Here is a 21,015-nt window from a genome sequence, read left to right as displayed (position 1 = left end):
GAAGGAAATGTTTCACGGCTTTTTCTACTGCCCATAGTTCTTTTACATTTGAACCCTGATCCTTTTCTAGTGAGGACCAGGTCCCCTGTATTGAGTGGGATCTCAGGTGTGCTCCCCATCCTGTGGCACTCGTGTCGGTTGTAATGATGCCCTCGACTGTTTTTTGCCACGGAACACCGGCTGTTAGATTCTTTTCTACAGTCCACCAGAGCAGGGAATCTCTTACAGCCACGGAGAGACATAGTTTGCCCTCTAAATGCCCTTTTAATTGTTTCTGTGCTGACAGAACTTCCCACTGTAGTTGTCTTAAGTGGTACTGCGCCCACGCTACCGCGGGTATGCATGATGTCAACGAGCCTAAAAGGGACATTGCGTTCTTCAGTGTCATAGCTGGTCTTTGTATTGCTGTGCGAGCTAGGCCCCTTATCTTGGTCACTTTGTTCTCTGGCAGGAGGCAGCGTTGTCGCTTGTAGTCCAATATCAACCCTAGGAAGGATTGCTCTTTTACTGGGGTTAACCTTGACTTGGGGAAGTTTACTATCCATCCTAGTCCTACTAGAGTTGCTATCACTTCCTTCACTTGGTGTGCGCAGTGGGTCTCCGACCTCCCTATTACAAGAAAGTCGTCTAGGTATGGGACGATCACTATGTCCCGGGAACGAAAAAAAGACATTACTTCGGCCATCACTTTGGTGAACACTCTTGGGGCTGTAGAGAAGCCAAACGGAAGGGCAGTGTATTGGTAGTGTTTCACCTGTCCTTGGACATAGAGCGCTACTCTCAAGTATTTTCGATACTCCCGATGAATTGGGATGTGATAGTAGGCATCTTTTAAGTCTATCACTGCCATGAGGCAATGTTGGAACAGGATCTTTGTGGCCGTGTTGATTGACTCCATTTTGAAGGCGCAATTGTCTACCCACCGATTGAGTCTCCTCAGGTTGACTATGGTTCTCCAAGAACCGTCTGGTTTTTGTATTAAGAAGAGGGGGGAGTAGAACCCCCTTCCTTCTTCTTGCACTGGGACTTCCTGTAGGACTTGTTTTTGCACTAGTCCCAAGACTTCCGTCTCCAGGGCCAGCTGTTGCTCTTGGGCTTTCCTTCGGGGTGTCATTATAAAGGTATGCCTGGGCGGACGGATGAATTTTATTTTTAAACTGTCCTTTATTATGTTTAGGACCCATGTACTGGGGGAGATATTTGCCCAGGCGGAAAGGAAGAGAGAAACCCTTCCCCCTACCTCCGGCCCGATGTCATTGGGGAGATTTTTTGGAGGAAGTGGAGGGCCCTTTAAACATATAGCCCGATCCTCTCCTTTCTTTAAAGTCCCAGTTTTTCCTATCTCCCGGGGGACGACCCCTGTTAAATCTCCTCCTCCGAAAGGGCTGCTTTTTAGGTTCTCCTGGAAATCGGGGAAAGCTTTTCTTCCTATCCCCCGCATGTTCCAAAATTTCTTCTAGTTTTTTTCCGAAGAGGAATTGGCCATCACATGGAATGGAACATAACCTATGTTTTGATGGTAAATCTCCGGGACATCCTTTAAGCCACAGGGCTCGTCTTGCCGCATTTGACAGGCTTGCTGCTATAGCTTTCAATCTTGCGGAATCTGCAGAGGAATCCACTAGGAAAGCCGCTGCTCCGTGTACCAGTGTCAGATTAGACAGAATTTCGTCTCTAGGAACTCTATCCTTGATCTGGTCTTCTATTTGTTGTAGCCAGACCATGAGGGCAAGAGCGGTACAGGTACCTGCTATCGCTGGTTTTAATCCACCTGCCGAAGCTTCCCAGTTATGCTTTAGGAAACCGTCTGCTTTTTTATCAAGCGGGTCTTTCAACATGCCAGAGTCCTCTAATGGTAGATACCTTTTTTGAAGATTTGGCTACGGCCTCATCAATTTTTGTAACTTTTTCCCAGGTCTCAGAATCATTTAGCTCAAATAGGTACCTTCTTTTTGATGTAGAAGTTAAGCCCCCTGACCTCTCAGGTTTTTTCCATTCCCTGTCAAATAGGGCCTTTATCTTATCATTTACAGGGTAGGTACGTTTTTTCCTTTCCTCCAGTCCTCCAAACATCACATCCTCCAATGATTTAGGAGTCTTTTCCTCTTTAAGGCCCATTGTAGCCCTGATAGCTTTGACCAGCTTTTCCACGTCCTCTGTTGGGAAACATGGACGGCCGCCTATATGGCTGTCCGAGGAGGATTCTGAGGACTGAGTAGAGGAAGAGGAGGGGGACAAGGATCTTTCCCGCCCCTTCTGCCCTGGCGAGGCCTCTGAATCAGAATCCCTTCTACGGCTTTTATCCTTTTTAAGGGCTGCCTTTAGGGAACCTTTCACCTCCTGTTGTATTAACGCCTTAAGGCTAGTCACCAAATCAGAGGTTTCCTCCTGTATAGTTTTATATATACAGTCAGTGCAGAGGTCTTTCTGCCACTGATCTGCCAGCGGGTGTTTGCATAGGCCACATTCCCTATTCTTGGTTTTGCTGCTATCCTTCCTCAACCTCTAGTGATCAAAACAGAGAAAATGGAACCCCATTACCATAAGGGTGACATTCACGTAGATCATTCACCACCGCTGTCAATCAGGGGTACCGATCTCGGAGGCTCCTCAGATGCACTCGTGACGTTTCTTCTAGACGTCTTAGAGGCATGCCGGTCGCGTTTACGACTGCCGCTCCCACCACTCGAGCGGCTGGTATGCTGGCGGCTCGGCCTGGCATCTGGCGAGAGCTCTTGCTGCTGCTGCTCATCTTGCCCCACTTCCATTGTGAAGCCTTGGGCATGAGCGCATCTTCTGTGGTCATCCCACTGCACTCTCCGCCTCCTCCGGTTACCCCCACAGCCCCTCCCCCCACCATGCCGACGGGATCTTTTGCCGGCCAGCGGTTTTTCCTATGGGCGCCGCCATCTTGGATACAGACGCCGCCTCCCGACGTCACGCGGACACGCCCCTTCCCAGCGTGCGACGTCAGAGGGGTGCGACCCGGAAGCGGCGCTCCCTGACGCTGCTGCGCTGCTCCTGGATGCGGCAGAGAGCAGCCACGGCAGAGCCCCAGGCCGTGCTGCTTCTGCGCCCGCTCGGACGCTGAGCCCCCGGGGGACCCGCGGATGGCGCTTCCCCCTCTCGACGCACAGCGCCCAGGACCCTGCCTGTTCTTCCACACCGGCACGAGAGAGGGGCAGGTACGTGTTCTTCCATACACGGGTCCCTGTCAGGACAGGAAACCCAACTGAAGCGAGGGAGAGGTACCGCCCCTTTTATCTTTAGTAGGGTTCCTGTCCTGACTGGGCGGATCCCCTCTCTCGTGTGCCGTCATGGGAGACGGGAAAATACCGTTAACCAGTAAGTAACTAGACTTTTTGCTACATGCACGCAAGACAAATTCGCAATTTTTTTTGTATCAAGATCTTTATTACAAAAAAAAATAATTTTAATAGTCTTTCAATTTCCACACTAACCATTGTGATGTTGCTAGAGGCTCCTTATCCAAGGCAGGATCACAGTTACAGGTAGCACATCTATACACAGCTGATTGAGATTGGTTGATTTTATGCCATGTCACAGCTGACCCTACTCCCTATACAACTGCTCATTAGATGCTTCAATGCAAAAGTAGTCAGGTGTTTGTTGTTTGGTATGTACATGTCATTTCCTTAAAACTACAGGAAGTTAAGAGTCTAAAAAGCCCCAGTGGCCAGTGTAAACAAGTGACGATTTCTATTTTTTTTATTCAATATAATTTATTACATGTAAAAACAAAATCTAAGTATTTTAGTACATTAAGCACAAAAGCCTCATTTATACAGGTCATTTTCTGATGATAGCTTCCCTTTTATGTGTTTATTCTAAAGAAAATGTCACTAAGCCATGATCATACAATTTTCAACCATTATTCTATACAAGATTCAATCACACAAATCCATTTTTTGTATCTAATCTAACTTTGTCTCAAGTTTTAATGTGCCGTCAAGTATGAAAATGAATATAAAGCGCACTTACACAATGCACATTTCTCTAAATTTATTAAGAAAAAAAAAAATACAGGCTAGAAACAAGAAATATGATCTGCCACCATATTTTATATTACAACCAGCATATCAGCTTCACTTAAATTTAAGATAATGTGGGAAAAAAATGTTATAAAAGGATACCGTCATTGTGATATTTTGAAAATACTTAAGTACATAAGCTATAGATTTAATACAGTGTGCACTGTAAACTCTGGTGAGAGATAAGTATTTTTTTGCAGATGAAAGTCCTGGTGAAAAGTAAACCTCTAAAAAAGAAGAGCATGTGAAAGGGTGTGAGATTCTTCTAGTTTTTGGGATAATGCATCACTTGTGATTATCTAGTCTTTATGCTTATGTGCTCACAACGGTCAGTGTTGTCATAAGTAACTGGATGATAAACAAGGCACCTCAACAAGTCAAGTTTTAGAGTAGCCGCAGCCATACAGGGTTGGCCCATCCTTGCATATAACATTCACTGTATAGATTATAATAAATGAATCGTTTCACTGTAAGGGTGCTTTCACACTAAGCAACTGTTCACTGGCTCCCATCAGGGATCACGTCCGAACCCCCTGCAAAATGAGAGTTTGACGTATGGGCCGACGAAGTCACAGACTAGAATGGTGCCGAAAGAGCGAATGTGCCCCTCTGTCGTGCATTATTTTTGGGTGTATATGCCTACTGGAGGCAGGCACCCAGACATATTCAACTACATCTGTGTGTCCTCCTCCAGTAGGCGTATACGCCTGAGAACGACGTACAACAGAGTGCACATTCGCTCCATCGGCACCACTATAGTCTATGGCCCAGCCGGCACATACAGCTCTAGCAAAAATTAAAAGACCTGAACCCCACTGAAAACCTCTGGAATATAAATCAACAGGATGATGGATAGTCACAAGCCATCAAACAAAGAACTACTTAAATTTTTGTACCAGGAGTGGCATAAGGTCAACCAAAAGCAGTGTGAACGACTGGTGGAAAGCATGCCGAGATGCATGAAAGCTGTGATTATGGTTATTCCACAAAATATTGATTTCTGAACTCTAACCGAGTTAAAACATTAGTATTGTTTCTAAATGATTATGAACGTGTTTTCTTTGCATTATTTGAGGTCTGAAAGCACTGGTTCTTTTAATTTTGAACATTTCTCATTTTTAGAAAAAACTTCACTGGATAATTTTTTAATGTAGTATGCTGCCACCTTGTGTTCATAGTATATAAAAACTTGAGCGTGCAGATAATGAGTTGAGTGCTGATAGAGTGTCTGGTCACAAAAAACAGCCAATAGAAACAGCTTACAAGGTAGAAAGTTATTTCTGTTGGCTAGCCAGCAGTGACCATAGACTCACTATGCAGTATTCAGCACATAAAATGGACCTTCACTTTGCTATATGCTTTAATCACTCGTTGGCACCACAGTAGGTGGGATGATCTAACTTTACTAGTTTTTACACCATGGAATTTAAAACCCTTTTAATGCCGCTAGGTATATGATTGTCTTTGCAAGAATGCTCATAGATGTGTTGTCATTGTGTGGATCAAGATCCATGTATGTCTTGATATATAGAAGGTACCGTAAGTTATGGAGTGAGCCACAATGTCCCCATATAACTAACCATATCACTTATTACTGCTGATGGAGGGAGGTCCAGGTCCTGAGAATCCGGACACCTTTCCAGCAATCGGTGAGCACTTCAGGAGTGAGCAGCACACATTTTTCTGGCATCTTATGGGTGATCGTGGAGGGCTCAAGACCTGGACAAAACAGGCCTGCTCAGAATTATAGGGCCAAAACAAAAAATACAAATATAGTTTAAGAGTAAATTTTTTTAATACTTCTATTTTATGCATCAAGCACACTGCAAGGACCTTCATATTTCCATCCTTGGAAGTTCTCTTTTAACATTGCATATCTGTTATTTGCATGCACTAGTTAACCATTAATGCTACTAGATACCAGTACAGGCTTTAAAAAGTGGCAGATTTTTTGAAGAAAGAATCACTTCAATAGAAGCTTGAAGCCACCGTGCATCACAAAGCAAAATTGTTAAACTTCAAAATGCAATTATTCTCATAAGGAGCAACATGTGCTGCCGAAGCAGTTACACAGATCTTGGTCAGCCTTTAGACTATTACAGGGGTCTTGTAAGAGCATTAGTAAGATTAATCAGTGACATTCGTTATATGGACTTGTAAAAATATGTTAAATAGTCAAATTCCTTTCATAACACTTCATTTTCCACAGAATTAAACTCTTCTTTCTGTGACGGGTTTGTGTCATATTTGGCCTGTAGAGATCGCCCGATGTATCGCCAGTATTCTTTCCTAATGGTGTCCTTCTCTATGGCTAGGATATCACAGAGCTAAGAAAAAAAGAGCATCTTGTATTAAAAGAAATTCATGGACTTTACATTGCACAATCCAATTTACAGCAAAATATAACATTGCTTTATAAAATGTTTACCAGCTGAATGAGATACAATGGTCAAGTGAAATAAATGCAGAGTTTAGGAATGTCTCATGTAATCGCTTAAAGCACTACTCCGGCGGTTTTGTATTTCACCACCAGAGTGGTGTCACTAATGCATGTTCCCTGCCCTTGGTAAAATGCTTACCAGCCGTCGTCTTCTGCTGTTCTTGGCACAGCTCCGGTCATCTCCTGCAGCTTGTGACCTGCCAGATCGCTCCAGTGTTTGATGTGCAAACTGGAAGTCACTTCTTAATACAAGTCTATGAGAGCCAGAACAAGGCTGTCATACCCTTATGTTAAGAGCTTGTGACCATTTCCACTGACCGCCGCACAGTTTTCATTTAACAAACAAAAAAAGGAAAACAGTGATTGGCTATATTGAAAACGCACTTCGTTCCTCCTGGTCGTAAGACCACTTCCAGAATGCACGGAATAGAGTCACGGATTATATTTGCCCTGCTGCTCTAATCAAGTCTATGATAGAGATGAAGATGGCCATGCTTGGTGTAGTGCTAGGCAACCGTCCGTTATCTACGTTCTCATAGGCTTGTATGAAGCAGCAGGGACACATACTGTACATGATCGGCTTCTCCACACCATTTACACCTCCTAATTGTTTTCACCTATGTAATGAATGTAAAAACTGCTATAACGCTCTATATGTACAGTCAACATGAGGCACTCGTGAATACTGGGGACTCTAACCCCATTCAACACGTAATGGGTGCCAGTTCTGTAATACAGCTCAAACCCGCCTGTAACTGCAACAAAAAGGTAGTAGCGGCATTTCAACCCCTTTAATACCAGTCAATCTAAGATGGTATTGCTTGTTTAAAAATATAATTTATCCTGCCCAATGAATTAAAAAAAGTAATTCTACAATTGCTGTAAATTTTTTGCCTGTGTAAAGACTACAAAGAAAACCCAAAACATAAATATAATATACTCTTCCAATATCTTTAATCTGGCTTTAAGGGGTGCCCAGCCTGCCACCCATGATACCCTTTTCTGTGCAGGCCACAATCATCTGCAGTGTGTCTGGTCACAGGTCATAGAGAAGACCAATGGCATGTAGTTACGTATGGACTCGTAACTGTGATTTCTGAGATAGCCATAGTTTGTCAGAAGGGATGAGTCTTAGCACAGAAAGGACAAGATGAGGTGAAGACGCCACCATGAATGAGTGCCGTTATATTAATTGTAGTCTATTGGAGAAGGGAAGATGAATGCATTGCATTTTCCACTCTGGTCTGCAAGCCAAAGCCCATGAGAAGGGTACCTCTACCTTCCCGATAAGTGGGAGCCCTATAAATGGATCCAGCACATGTTAGCTATTTATGGCACATACTTTCAATGTAAGTTTATCAGTTAATACTTTGGGAATATTGCAGCCCAAGGGGTTGGTGCAATCTAATAATGTAGCCCTCAGACTCACAAAGGTTGTAATCCCCTGGTCTATCGCAATCAGACAGCACATTGGACTGTTTATCGCGGTCTTTCAACTAAGAATAACTTGCAAACAGAACTCTAAGGCTACTTTTACAATAAGAATCTATTGTGCCGCAAAATCGGCCTGCAAAAACACGATAAGTGTAAAAGCAGCCTTAACGTCAACTTCTTGGTCTACTAATTTCCATGTTTCACCTACCTACTTGGATACTAGTACATAGTAAATCAGAACTAAGCCCAACTAGGGATTACACTTCTGCAAGAATTAAGCAAAATAGTACAAACCTCTAGTGCTTTTTTCAAGATTTCTTCTGTGTTGTCACATTTTTTCTCTAACATGTCATCATATAAATCTATTAGAAAGGCCACGAGAAGTGGAGAGCTGTGCATTTGCTGCAAAGTCTGAATTTGCTCCAACAGGTTTGGATAATCCGACATGCCTCGATCTTGTAATATTCTAAAACAAATACATTGGTTGCAAGTTGTGACTTGTGTAATGAAAATTACTTCTATACACCCCATCCACATCAAGCAGACCTCTTGGTGTACCCCTAACTCTCAGAAACACCTTTCATGAGAAATTACCTTTTACATTTCAGATAAACTCCTGTTATTTTCAGGGACTTACTGTGTACAGAATATGTGCATTATTACTGGTCCATGCTTTGACTTAAGGATGATAATACCCTTTTATATTAGGAATATTGTTTGTATACTCCTACCCTTTGCCCAAGTGTACCTGAGCCCCATGACTCCATGTCTTCCCCATGCAAGGGGAGATGGTCTATCCTGTGCACTATGTTTTACATACTACTGTACCTGAAAAAAAAAAAAAAAAAACCTTGAAGCTGTTGACCATGAATTAGAAATGCAAATAAAACCAAAATAGGGGGAAAGATATGAAAAAGTGATAATAAAATGGGAGTAATATTCAATTTGGTACTTACTTTTAGAAAGCTAAGATTGAAGATTACAACATTTCACATTTTATAAACTGAAATAGCAATATTATAGACATTGCAAACTTTTTCTAGAGAAAAAGAAACCAATTTAAAATATACTACATATACATATATATATATATATATATATATATATATATATATACACACACACACACACACACACACACACACTGGAATTACTGAAGCCCTTGGGGGGGGGGGGGGGGGAAGGGGATGGGCAAGTTACTTTCAATATAAGAAGGGCAAAAGCTACAATTAAACTACACCACAATTCCATGGACTTACCCTCGCAAATAGTTCCAAGCACTCTCATTATGAGGAGCAACCTTGATCATCGCTAGAGCATACCTGGAGGATAAAAGGAGTCCATATGATATTTCACAAACAGTTGAAACGAAATAAAAACATTTCAGATATACAAAAAAAAAAAAAATGTATATTAAAAAAAACAAAAAACAAAAAAAAAAAAATATATTATTATATATATATATATATATATATATATATATATATATATATATATATATATATATATATATATATATATATATATATACACACATACACACACACATACATATACATACACCGGGTGAGTCAAAGGACGGATGTATTTGAAGTGGCTATAACTCACCACCAGGTGGAGGTAGAGATGTGCGGGAGGCGGGGTTATGTTTGTGAGGTGAAAGCATTGTTTTTATTTTAGTTTCAGTTTAAGCTATGGTGCCGTGGACGATAGAACATCGCGTTTTTGCGTACGACAGTTTTGTCAAGAATAATGAGTGTATCACAGCCGTTCAGCGTGAGTTTCGGCGTCATTTCAATATTCACAGAAATCAAGCTGTTCCCGCTCGTAACACTATCCTACGTTGGGTTGAAGCACTCCGTACACGAGGTACACTAATGAACAAACGACCACCGGGGGCTCCACGAACGGCACGTACCCCTGAAAATGTGGAACGCGTCAGGCAAGCCATGCTGCGTAGTCCGAGTCGATCTGCTCGGAAACATTCTTTAGAACTTGCCCTCAGTAATCGTACAGTAAGGCGTATTTTGCATTTAGACCTGCATTTCCACCCCTATAAATTGGCCATTGTGCAACAGTTGGAGCGCGGGGATTACGCAGCGCGACTGAAGTTCGCACATGAGATGGAAGCAATTATTGAGCAAAACGACAACCTTATTTTATTCATGAGTGATGAAGCTCATTTCCATGTCAATGGCATGGTTAATCAGCAGAACTGCCGTTATTGGGCCTATGAAAATCCGAAAGAATTACATGAACGACCGCTGCACAGCCCTAAGGTAACGGTGTGGTGCGCTATGGGCAAATATGGCGTGATCGGTCCGTACTTTTTCGAAGGCGATAATGGCAATACTGTTACCGTGAACTCACAACGTTATATCGCCATGATAATTAACTTCTTTGTTCCTGAGTTACGACGGCAACATATCCCCATCTCTAGTGTGTGGTTTCAACACAGTATACGTAACCAAATCTGTGAATACATTTATATTTAATAAATATTTAACGATTTTATGATTAGTTTAAAAACGTCCGTCCTTTATGACTCACCCGGTATATATATATATATATATATATATATATATATATATATATATATATATATATATATATACACACACACACATATAGTACAGACTGGAAGTTTGGACACCTCATTTTCTCAAAGAGTTTTCTTTATTTTCATAACTATGAAAATTGTAGATTCACTCTGAAGGCATCAAAACTATGAATTAGCACATGTGGAATTATATAATTAACAAAAGAGTGTGAAACAACTGAAAATATGTCTTATATTCTAGGTTCTTCAAAGTAGCCACCTTTTGCTTTGAGTACTGCTTTGCACACTCTTGGCATTCTCTTGATGAGCTTCAAGAGGTAGTCACCGGAAATGGTTTTCACTTCACAGGTGTGCTCTGTCAGGTTTCATAAGTGCCTTATAAATGCGGTTGTTAGTCAGGACCATCAGCTGTGTTGTGCGGAAGTCTGGTGGATACACAGCTGATAGTCCTACTGAAGAGACTGTTAGAATTTGTATTATGGCAAAAAAAATTCAGAACACATGACACATGCACAGAAAATGAACAGGTCAGTAAGGCCCTGTTCACACCACCCAAGAACCAAGACAGAAAAAACACAGTATGACAAACGTGCATAAATACTCTGTTGTAAAATATATCTAACAGTAAGCGGCAAGTGCTAGTAAAAGATGTTAACAAAACCAGGGTATTTTGTTGATACTTTTTTTTTTTGCAAAAAAATGTACGCTAAACCACTCCACCACGTCACGGTATACCCTTCTCAGAGCAGTACTATCTAATATATTTAAAACCTGAACATGTGAACAATACCTTCATGAGCAGGGTTCAGAAAGGTGCTGCCCGGTATGGGCTCGCTGGGCAAAATGGCTTTCTATGTGCATGTCCCAAAGGAGAGAGGCAGGGGATCTCCCAAAGCTTGCATAAGCAAGAAATCAATAGATTCAGAACACATGCACAGAAAATGAACAGGTCAGTAAGGCCCTGTTCACACCACCCAAGAACTAAGACTTATGGCAAGAAAAAAGTAGCTAAGTAAAGAAAAACGAGTGGCCATCATTACTTTAAGAAATAAAGGTTAGTCAGTCCGAAAAATTGGGAAAACTTTGAAAGTGTCCCCAAGGGCAGTGGCAAAAACCATCAAGCGCTACAAAGAAACTGGCTCACATGAGGACCGCCCCAGGAAAGGAAGACCAGGAGTCACCTCTGATGCAGAGGATAAGTTCATCCGAGTCACCAGCCTCAAAAATCACAGGTTAAAGGCAGCTCAGATCAGAGACCAGGTCATTGCCACACAGTTCTAGCAGCAGACACATCTCTACAACAACTGTTAAGAGGAGACTTTGTGCAGCAGGCCTTCATGGTAAAATAGCTGCTAGGAAACCACTGCTAAGGACAGGCAACAAGCAGAAGAGACTTGATGGGGCTAAAGAACACAAGGAATGGATATTAGACCAGTGGAAATCTGTGCTTTGGTCTGATGAGTCCAAATTTGAGATCTTTGGTTCCAACCACCGTGTCTTTGTGCAACGCAGAAAAGGTGAACGGATGGACTCTACATGCCTGGTTCCCACGGTGAAGCATGGTGGAGGACGTGTGATGGTGTGGGGGTGATTTTCTGGTGACACTGTTGGGCATTTATTCAAAATTGAAGGCATACTGAACCAGCATGGCTACCACAGCATCTTGCAGCGGCATGCTGTTCCATCCGGTTTGCGTTTAGTTGGACCATCATTTAATTTTCAACAGGACAGTGACCCCAAACACACCTCCAGGCTGTGTAAGGGCTATTTGACCAAGCAGGAGTGTGATGGGATGCTACGCCAGATGACCTGGCCTCCACAGTCACCAGACCTGAACCCAATCGAGATGCTTTGGGGTGAGCTGGACCGCAGAGTGAAAGCAAAAGGGCCAACAAGTGCTAAGCATCTCTGGGAATGCCTTCAAGACTGTTGGAAGACCATTTCCAGTGACTACCTCTTGAAGCTCATCAAGAGAATGCCAAGCGTGTGCAAAGCAGTAATCAAAGCAAAAGGTGGCTACTTTGAACAACCTAGAATATAAGACATATTTTCAGTTGTTTCACACTTTTTTGTTAATTATATAATTCCACATGTGTTAATTCATAGTTTTAATGCCTTCAGAGTGAATCTACAATTTTCATAGTCATGAAAATAAAGAAAACTCTTTGAATGAGAAGGTGTGTCCAAACTTTTGGTCTGACACTGTATATATTATAATCAGTAGAAACTCATCTATCTCAGCAATGTAAATATCTGTCTTCTCTGAATACACATACATTTTACCTCAGAATTGCGAAATTTGAAAGTGAAAGATCAATCCAGGAGGAGAAAAGTAAAATATATTACAAAGTCTCTTATGGCCATGTGTATTACTTATTTATAAAATAACTAGCTGAAGAGCCCAGCATTGCCTGGGCATAGTAACCAACTGTGGTTAGTTACAACAAATTATAATGATTATATTGCACATAAAAACAGTGCATCTAATCCTATCCTGTGTGATATTGTCTGCTGAGCCGTGTATCTAATACTATCCTGTGTGATACTGTGTGCTGAGCTGTGTATCTAATCCTATCCTGTGTGATACAGATTGCTGAGCTGTGTATCTAATCCTATCATGTGTGATACTGCCTGCTGAGCCGTGTATCTAATCCTCTCCTGTGTGATACTGCCTGCTGAGCCATGTGTCTAATCCGATACTGTGTGCTGCGCTGCGTATCTATTCCTATCCTGTGTGATACTGACTGTTGAGCTGTGTATCTAATCCTCTCCTGTGTGATACTGACTGCTGAGCTGTGTATCTAATCCTATCCTGTGTGATACTGACTGCTGAGCTGTGTATCTAATCCTATCCTGTGTGATACTGGGCTCCCCTGCAGTCTGTGTCAGAGTGGGGTCTGTGTTGGCACGGTAATAAATTGCGTTATTTCCAGCTTTACAGAAGGACGATAACACCATAGAAATGATAAGAATAATAGACCTCAGTTACCACAACTGATAGCAACCAATCACAGCTCATTTTTCATCTTTTAAAACAGCTCTGGCACAGCGTGGCGAGTTTTGAGTGGCGAGTTTTGTGTTTCGACTTTTATGTGGTGAGGTTGGTGTATGTGTAGAGAAATGTGTGCTGAGGGTGGTATATGTGTTGAAGCACGTGGTAGTGTGTGGCGCACTTTGTGTGTGTGTTCATATCTCCGTGTGTGGCGAGTATCCCATGTCAGGGCCCCACCTTAGCAACTGTACGGTATATACTCTTTGGTGCCATCGCTCTCATTCTTTAAGTCCCCCTTGTTCACATCTGGCAGCTGTCAATTTGCCTCCAACACTTTTCCTTTCACTTTTTCCCCCCCACTATGTAGATAGGGGCAAAATTGTTTGGTGAATTGGAACGCACGGGGTTAAAATTTTGCCTCACAACATAGCCTATGACGCTCTCGGGGTCCAGACATATGACTACCAAATTTTGTGGCTGTAGCTGCGACGGTGCAGATGCCAATCCTGGACATACACACATACTTCCCTCCCGATGCGATAGCATCGGGCACACCTCTAGTGTGCGAGCGAGAGTACGTACGTGCGTGAGAGTGCGTGCGAGTGAGCACGTGCGTACGCCAGCGCGCGCGCCTACGCGACCACGCGTGCGAGTATGCGTGTGCGTACGTGTACATGTGAGTACGTGTACATGTGAGTACGTGTACATGTGAGTGAGTAAGGGCGGCGGGGGTCCTGGCAGCAGCCAACCAGCAGGAAAGACCGCGGCTTGTGCACAGGCCGCAAGCCACGGTCTTTCCTGCCGGCTGTGACGGAGGGGGCCCATCAGCAGCGGGGGGGTCCCAGCAGTGTCCCGCTGGTGGTCCTGGTACCACCAGCGGGTGCCTTATTGGAATACCCATAGGTTGATAGACAGGTATGATCATGTGCTACTCCATCAGCCAGTTTAACCCCTTTCCGACATGAGACGCACTATCCCGTCCACGGTATCCGGGCCTGGGGGGGGGGGGGGGGGGGGGAGTGCCGCTGATCGTGGCCGGGTGTCAGCTATGTGTCAGGAGCAGTCACGGACTGCCTCCGGCACATTAACCCCTGGCACACTGCGATCAAACATGATCACAGTGTACCGGGGAATTAGAGAAGCATCAGCAGGGAGGGGGCTGCGCTGCTCTGAGGGTCTCCTTCCCTGCAGGCTCCAGGACCCAAGATGGCTGTGGAGGCCTTCAGTGAGGCGGCTTCCTCAGTGCCTGCAGAGAGCAGGCACCAAGGAAGCCTGCTGCAGTGCCTGTGTCAGATCGCTAATCTGACACTACACTGCAAAGTGTCAGATCAGCGATCTGACACATTACAGTGATGTCCCACACTAGGACAAAATAAGTAAAATTTTATATATATATATATATATATATATATATATATATATATATATATATATATATATATATATATATATACACACACACACACACTCACTGGCCACTTTATTAGGTACACCATGCTAGTAAGGGGTTGGACCCCCTTTTGCCTTCAGAACTGCCTCAATTCTTCGTGGCAGAGATTCAACAAGGTGCTGGAAGCATTCCTCAGAGATTTTGGACCATATTGACATGATGGCATCACACAGTTGGCGCAGATTTGTCGGCTGCACATCCCTGATGCGAATCTCCCGTTCCACCACATCCCAAAGATGCTCTATTGGATTGAGATCTGGTGACTGAGGAGGCCATTTGAGTACAGTAAACTCATTGTCATGTTCAAGAAACCAATCTGAGATGATTCGAGCTTTATGACATGGCGCATTATCCTGCTGAAAGTAGCCATCAGATGTTGGGTACATTGTGGTCATAAAGGGATGGACATGGTCAGCAACAATACTCAGGTAGGCTGTGGCGTTGCAACGATGCTCAATTGGTACCAAGGGGCCCAAAGAGTGCCCAGAAAAAATTCCCCACACCATGACACCACCACCACCAGCCTGAACCATTGATACAAGGCAGGATGGATCCATGCTTTCATGTTGTTTACGCCAAATTCTGACCCTACCATCCCAATGTCACAGCAGAAATCGAGACTCATCAGACCAGGCAACGTTTTTCCAATCTTCTACTGTCCAATTTCGATGAGCTTGTGCAAATTGTAGCCTCAGTTTCCTGTTCTTAGCTGAGAGGAGTGGTACCCAGTGTGGTCTTCTGCTGCTGTAGCCCATCTGCCTCAAAGTTCGACGCACTGTGCGTTCAGAGATGCTCTTCTGCCTACCTTGGTTGTAACGGGTGGCAATTTGAGTCACTGTTGCCTTTCTATCAGCTCGAACCAGTCTGCCCATTCTCCTCTGACCTCTGGCATCAACATGGCATTTCCGGCCACAGAACTGCCGCTCACTGGATTTTTTTTCTTTTTCGGACCATTCTCTGTAAACCCTAGAGATGGTTGTGCGTGAAAATCCCAGTAGATCAGCAGTTTCTGAAATTCTCAGACCAGCCCTTCTGGCACCAACAATCATGCCACGTTCAAAGGCACTCAAATCACCTTTCTTCCCCATACTGATGCTCGGTTTGAACTGCAGGAGATTGTCTTGACCATGTCTACATGCCTAAATGCACTGAGTTGCCGCCATGTGATTGGCTGATTAGAAATTAAGTCTTAACACACAGTTGGACAGGTGTACCTAATAAAGTGGCCAGTGAGTGTATATATATATATATATATATATATATATATATATATATATTTATTAGGGATGTGACTCGCTCAGGTGCAGCGGGAGACAATCATGAGGCAGGTTCTTCCCAAAGTTCATGAGGTTTATTTGCTCCATAAACCATAACTCAGCATATCACCAAAATAGCCTCTAGCTTAGGCACAAAAGAACATAAACGTCCGTGGCTTCAGACTCGGACCGAGAGTCTCAGCTCATGCTGGGAGGTGTAGTCCTCCCCATATACAACTAATATACATAGGCCAGGGCGATGTCCAGAGCAGCCGCAGACCCAGGAAGGCTTCTCCTTCCTTAGCACACAGGCCACTCTCTGTAGTGTCCCACCTGGACACAGGGAAGTCTGTCCACACTCAGACAGACTCCCTCCACACTATCACATGTGCCAAACACCTCAATTACATAGCCCTGTAACCACACCCACAGGTGATCACATGGCCATGACATCACTAAAGGTTGTATAGACACACAGGTTCCCTGACACAGTGTAACAGAAAGATCAGCATTACCTCTGCTGATCAATACACCCTGGAGCCTGCATCCCAAGGCCACCCACCTTGAGACCCATAATGGTCATTTAGGACCCTGCTCCTGTTACCACACTGAATGTGCCTGTACACCCGTCCTGGGACACCCACAGCGCCCCCTAGCTGACATAGTGGTAACTACACCACAATAATATATATTATATATTATATACACACACACACACACACACACACTTTAAAATAATTTATAAAAAAAACCCACTAAATTTAAAAAATAATTCACTAAAATTCTTTTTTTTTTTCTTCAAAAAAATAACACAATTAGTATCGCTGCGTCCGTAACGACCATCCCTATAAAACTGTCCCACTAGTTAACCCCTTTAGGGAACCCCTTAAAAAATAAAAATGAAAAACAAAGCAAAAAAACAATGCTTTACCATCATGCCCCTGAACAAAGTGCAATAACGCGCGATCAAAAAAAATGTATACAAACATGGCACCGCTGAAAACGTCATCTTGTCCTGCAAAAAATGAGCCGCCACCATACAGCGTCATCGGCGAAAACAAAGTTATAGCTCGCAGAATAATGGGATGCAAAAATTATTATTTATATAAAATTGTTTTCATTGCATAAAAGCGCCACAACATAAAGAAAACATTAACCCCTTCACGACCAATGACGCCACATAGGCGTCATGAAACCTGGTTCAAATCTGACCAGTGACGCCTATGTGGCGTCATGACTTCAAAGCCCCCTTGGGGGTCGGGTGACCGGGGTCACTGAAAGGTCACCCGACCCGCAGATACAGGGGGCTTTGTAATTCACCACAGGGGGCGTGGCTTCGCCCCCACGTGGCTACGATCGCTCTGATTGGCTGTTAAAAGTGAAACAGCCAATCAGAGCGATAGTAATATTTCATCAATGAAAATTGATGAAATATTACAATCCAGCCATGTCCGACGCTGCTGTAGCATCGGACATGGCTGGAGACACCAATTCCACCCCCCCCCCCCACCGGCGATTGCCCCCCCGCAACTGAATGACAGCGGCGATCTGCCGCCGCTGTCATAATCTGCCCCCCTCCCATTCCCTCTGCTCCCCGCCAGCCTCCGATCCCCCCCTCACCCCCCCCGGTACCTCCTGAGTCCCCCCGTCCCTCCCGGTGTCCCTCGGTTCCGGATGATGGGCGCCGCCATCTTTGAAAATGGCGGGCGCATGCGCAGTGCGCCCGCCCGAATCTGCCGGCTGCAGATTCCATTCTTTCATTTTGATCACTCTCACAGTGATCAAAATGAAAGAAAAAGTAAATAAACCCCCCGATTATCACCCCCATAGGTAGGCAGTACTAATAAAATAAAGAAAATATTTTTATTTTTCAAAGAGGGTTAGGGTTGGAAAGAGGGTTAGGGTTGGAAAGAGGGTTAGGGTTGGAAAGAGGGTTAGGGTTGGAAAGAGGGTTAGGGTTGGAAAGAGGGTTAGGGTTGGAAAGAGGGTTAGGGTTGGAAAGAGGGTTAGGGTTGGAAAGAGGGTTAGGGTTGGAAAGAGGGTTAGGGTTGGAAAGAGGGTTAGGGTTGGAAAGAGGGTTAGGGTTGGAAAGAGGGTTAGGGTTGGAAAGAGGGTTAGGGTTGGAAAGAGGGTTAGGGTTGGAAAGAGGGTTAGGGTTGGAAAGAGGGTTAGGGTTGGAAAGAGGGTTAGGGTTGGAAAGAGGGTTAGGGTTGGAAAGAGGGTTAGGGTTGGAAAGAGGGTTAGGGTTGGAAAGAGGGTTAGGGTTGGAAAGAGGGTTAGGGTTGGAAAGAGGGTTAGGGTTGGAAAGAGGGTTAGGGTTGGAAAGAGGGTTAGGGTTGGAAAGAGGGTTAGGGTTGGAAAGAGGGTTAGGGTTGGAAAGAGGGTTAGGGTTGGAAAGAGGGTTAGGGTTGGAAAGAGGGTTAGGGTTGGAAAGAGGGTTAGGGTTGGAAAGAGGGTTAGGGTTGGAAAGAGGGTTAGGGTTGGAAAGAGGGTTAGGGTTGGAAAGAGGGTTAGGGTTGGAAAGAGGGTTAGGGTTGGAAAGAGGGTTAGGGTTGGAAAGAGGGTTAGGGTTGGAAAGAGGGTTAGGGTTGGAAAGAGGGTTAGGGTTGGAAAGAGGGTTAGGGTTGGAAAGAGGGTTAGGGTTGGAAAGAGGGTTAGGGTTGGAAAGAGGGTTAGGGTTGGAAAGAGGGTTAGGGTTGGAAAGAGGGTTAGGGTTGGAAAGAGGGTTAGGGTTGGAAAGAGGGTTAGGGTTGGAAAGAGGGTTAGGGTTGGAAAGAGGGTTAGGGTTGGAAAGAGGGTTAGGGTTGGAAAGAGGGTTAGGGTTGGAAAGAGGGTTAGGGTTGGAAAGAGGGTTAGGGTTGGAAAGAGGGTTAGGGTTGGAAAGAGGGTTAGGGTTGGAAAGAGGGTTAGGGTTGGAAAGAGGGTTAGGGTTGGAAAGAGGGTTAGGGTTGGAAAGAGGGTTAGGGTTGGAAAGAGGGTTAGGGTTGGAAAGAGGGTTAGGGTTGGAAAGAGGGTTAGGGTTGGAAAGAGGGTTAGGGTTGGAAAGAGGGTTAGGGTTGGAAAGAGGGTTAGGGTTGGAAAGAGGGTTAGGGTTGGAAAGAGGGTTAGGGTTGGAAAGAGGGTTAGGGTTGGAAAGAGGGTTAGGGTTGGAAAGAGGGTTAGGGTTGGAAAGAGGGTTAGGGTTGGAAAGAGGGTTAGGGTTGGAAAGAGGGTTAGGGTTGGAAAGAGGGTTAGGGTTGGAAAGAGGGTTAGGGTTGGAAAGAGGGTTAGGGTTGGAAAGAGGGTTAGGGTTGGAAAGAGGGTTAGGGTTGGAAAGAGGGTTAGGGTTGGAAAGAGGGTTAGGGTTGGAAAGAGGGTTAGGGTTGGAAAGAGGGTTAGGGTTGGAAAGAGGGTTAGGGTTGGAAAGAGGGTTAGGGTTGGAAAGAGGGTTAGGGTTGGAAAGAGGGTTAGGGTTGGAAAGAGGGTTAGGGTTGGAAAGAGGGTTAGGGTTGGAAAGAGGGTTAGGGTTGGAAAGAGGGTTAGGGTTGGAAAGAGGGTTAGGGTTGGAAAGAGGGTTAGGGTTGGAAAGAGGGTTAGGGTTGGAAAGAGGGTTAGGGTTGGAAAGAGGGTTAGGGTTGGAAAGAGGGTTAGGGTTGGAAAGAGGGTTAGGGTTGGAAAGAGGGTTAGGGTTGGAAAGAGGGTTAGGGTTGGAAAGAGGGTTAGGGTTGGAAAGAGGGTTAGGGTTGGAAAGAGGGTTAGGGTTGGAAAGAGGGTTAGGGTTGGAAAGAGGGTTAGGGTTGGAAAGAGGGTTAGGGTTGGAAAGAGGGTTAGGGTTGGAAAGAGGGTTAGGGTTGGAAAGAGGGTTAGGGTTGGAAAGAGGGTTAGGGTTGGAAAGAGGGTTAGGGTTGGAAAGAGGGTTAGGGTTGGAAAGAGGGTTAGGGTTGGAAAGAGGGTTAGGGTTGGAAAGAGGGTTAGGGTTGGAAAGAGGGTTAGGGTTGGAAAGAGGGTTAGGGTTGGAAAGAGGGTTAGGGTTGGAAAGAGGGTTAGGGTTGGAAAGAGGGTTAGGGTTGGAAAGAGGGTTAGGGTTGGAAAGAGGGTTAGGGTTGGAAAGAGGGTTAGGGTTGGAAAGAGGGTTAGGGTTGGAAAGAGGGTTAGGGTTGGAAAGAGGGTTAGGGTTGGAAAGAGGGTTAGGGTTGGAAAGAGGGTTAGGGTTGGAAAGAGGGTTAGGGTTGGAAAGAGGGTTAGGGTTGGAAAGAGGGTTAGGGTTGGAAAGAGGGTTAGGGTTGGAAAGAGGGTTAGGGTTGGAAAGAGGGTTAGGGTTGGAAAGAGGGTTAGGGTTGGAAAGAGGGTTAGGGTTGGAAAGAGGGTTAGGGTTGGAAAGAGGGTTAGGGTTGGAAAGAGGGTTAGGGTTGGAAAGAGGGTTAGGGTTGGAAAGAGGGTTAGGGTTGGAAAGAGGGTTAGGGTTGGAAAGAGGGTTAGGGTTGGAAAGAGGGTTAGGGTTGGAAAGAGGGTTAGGGTTGGAAAGAGGGTTAGGGTTGGAAAGAGGGTTAGGGTTGGAAAGAGGGTTAGGGTTGGAATTAGGGTTCGGGGTCTGTTGGGGTTAGGGTTATGGTTAGGGATGTGTTGGGGTTAGGGCTGTGGTTAGGGGTTTGTTGGGGTTAGGGCTGGAGTTAGAATTGAGGGGTTTCCACTGTTTAGGCACATCAGGGGGTCACCAAACGCGACATGGTGCAACCACTGATTCCAGCCAATTTTGCGTTCAAAAAGTTAAACGGTGCTTCCTCCCTTCCAAGCCCCGACGTGTGCCCAAACAGTGGTTTACCCCAACATATGGGGTATCAGCGTACTCAGG

The 21,015-nt window shown here is 44.6% G+C and overlaps 1 protein-coding gene across 1 annotated transcript in view; it reads right to left on the bottom strand.

The window, feature by feature from the left end:
* Window positions 1-5,828: 5,828 nt before the first annotated feature.
* The window catches only part of FNTA (farnesyltransferase, CAAX box, subunit alpha), a 43,369-nt gene continuing 28,182 nt past the window's right edge, over window positions 5,829-21,015 (bottom strand). Inside the window, exons 7-9 of the mRNA XM_073543174.1 lie at window positions 9,186-9,248; window positions 8,221-8,392; window positions 5,829-6,379 (exon numbers count right to left, since the gene is read on the bottom strand). Of these exons, the coding sequence (XP_073399275.1) occupies window positions 6,239-6,379; window positions 8,221-8,392; window positions 9,186-9,248 (376 nt within the window). The 3' untranslated portion in view covers window positions 5,829-6,238. The remainder of the gene's footprint in view (window positions 6,380-8,220; window positions 8,393-9,185; window positions 9,249-21,015) is intronic.

This window comes from Dendrobates tinctorius, unplaced genomic scaffold (genome assembly GCF_039654945.1).
Source record: "Dendrobates tinctorius isolate UK_male_01 unplaced genomic scaffold, ASM3965494v1 ptg000011l, whole genome shotgun sequence".
Lineage (NCBI taxonomy): Eukaryota > Metazoa > Chordata > Amphibia > Anura > Dendrobatidae > Dendrobates > Dendrobates tinctorius.
The sequence above is the reverse complement of the archived record's forward strand: the minus strand, read 5'-3'. Positions and strand labels throughout refer to the sequence as shown.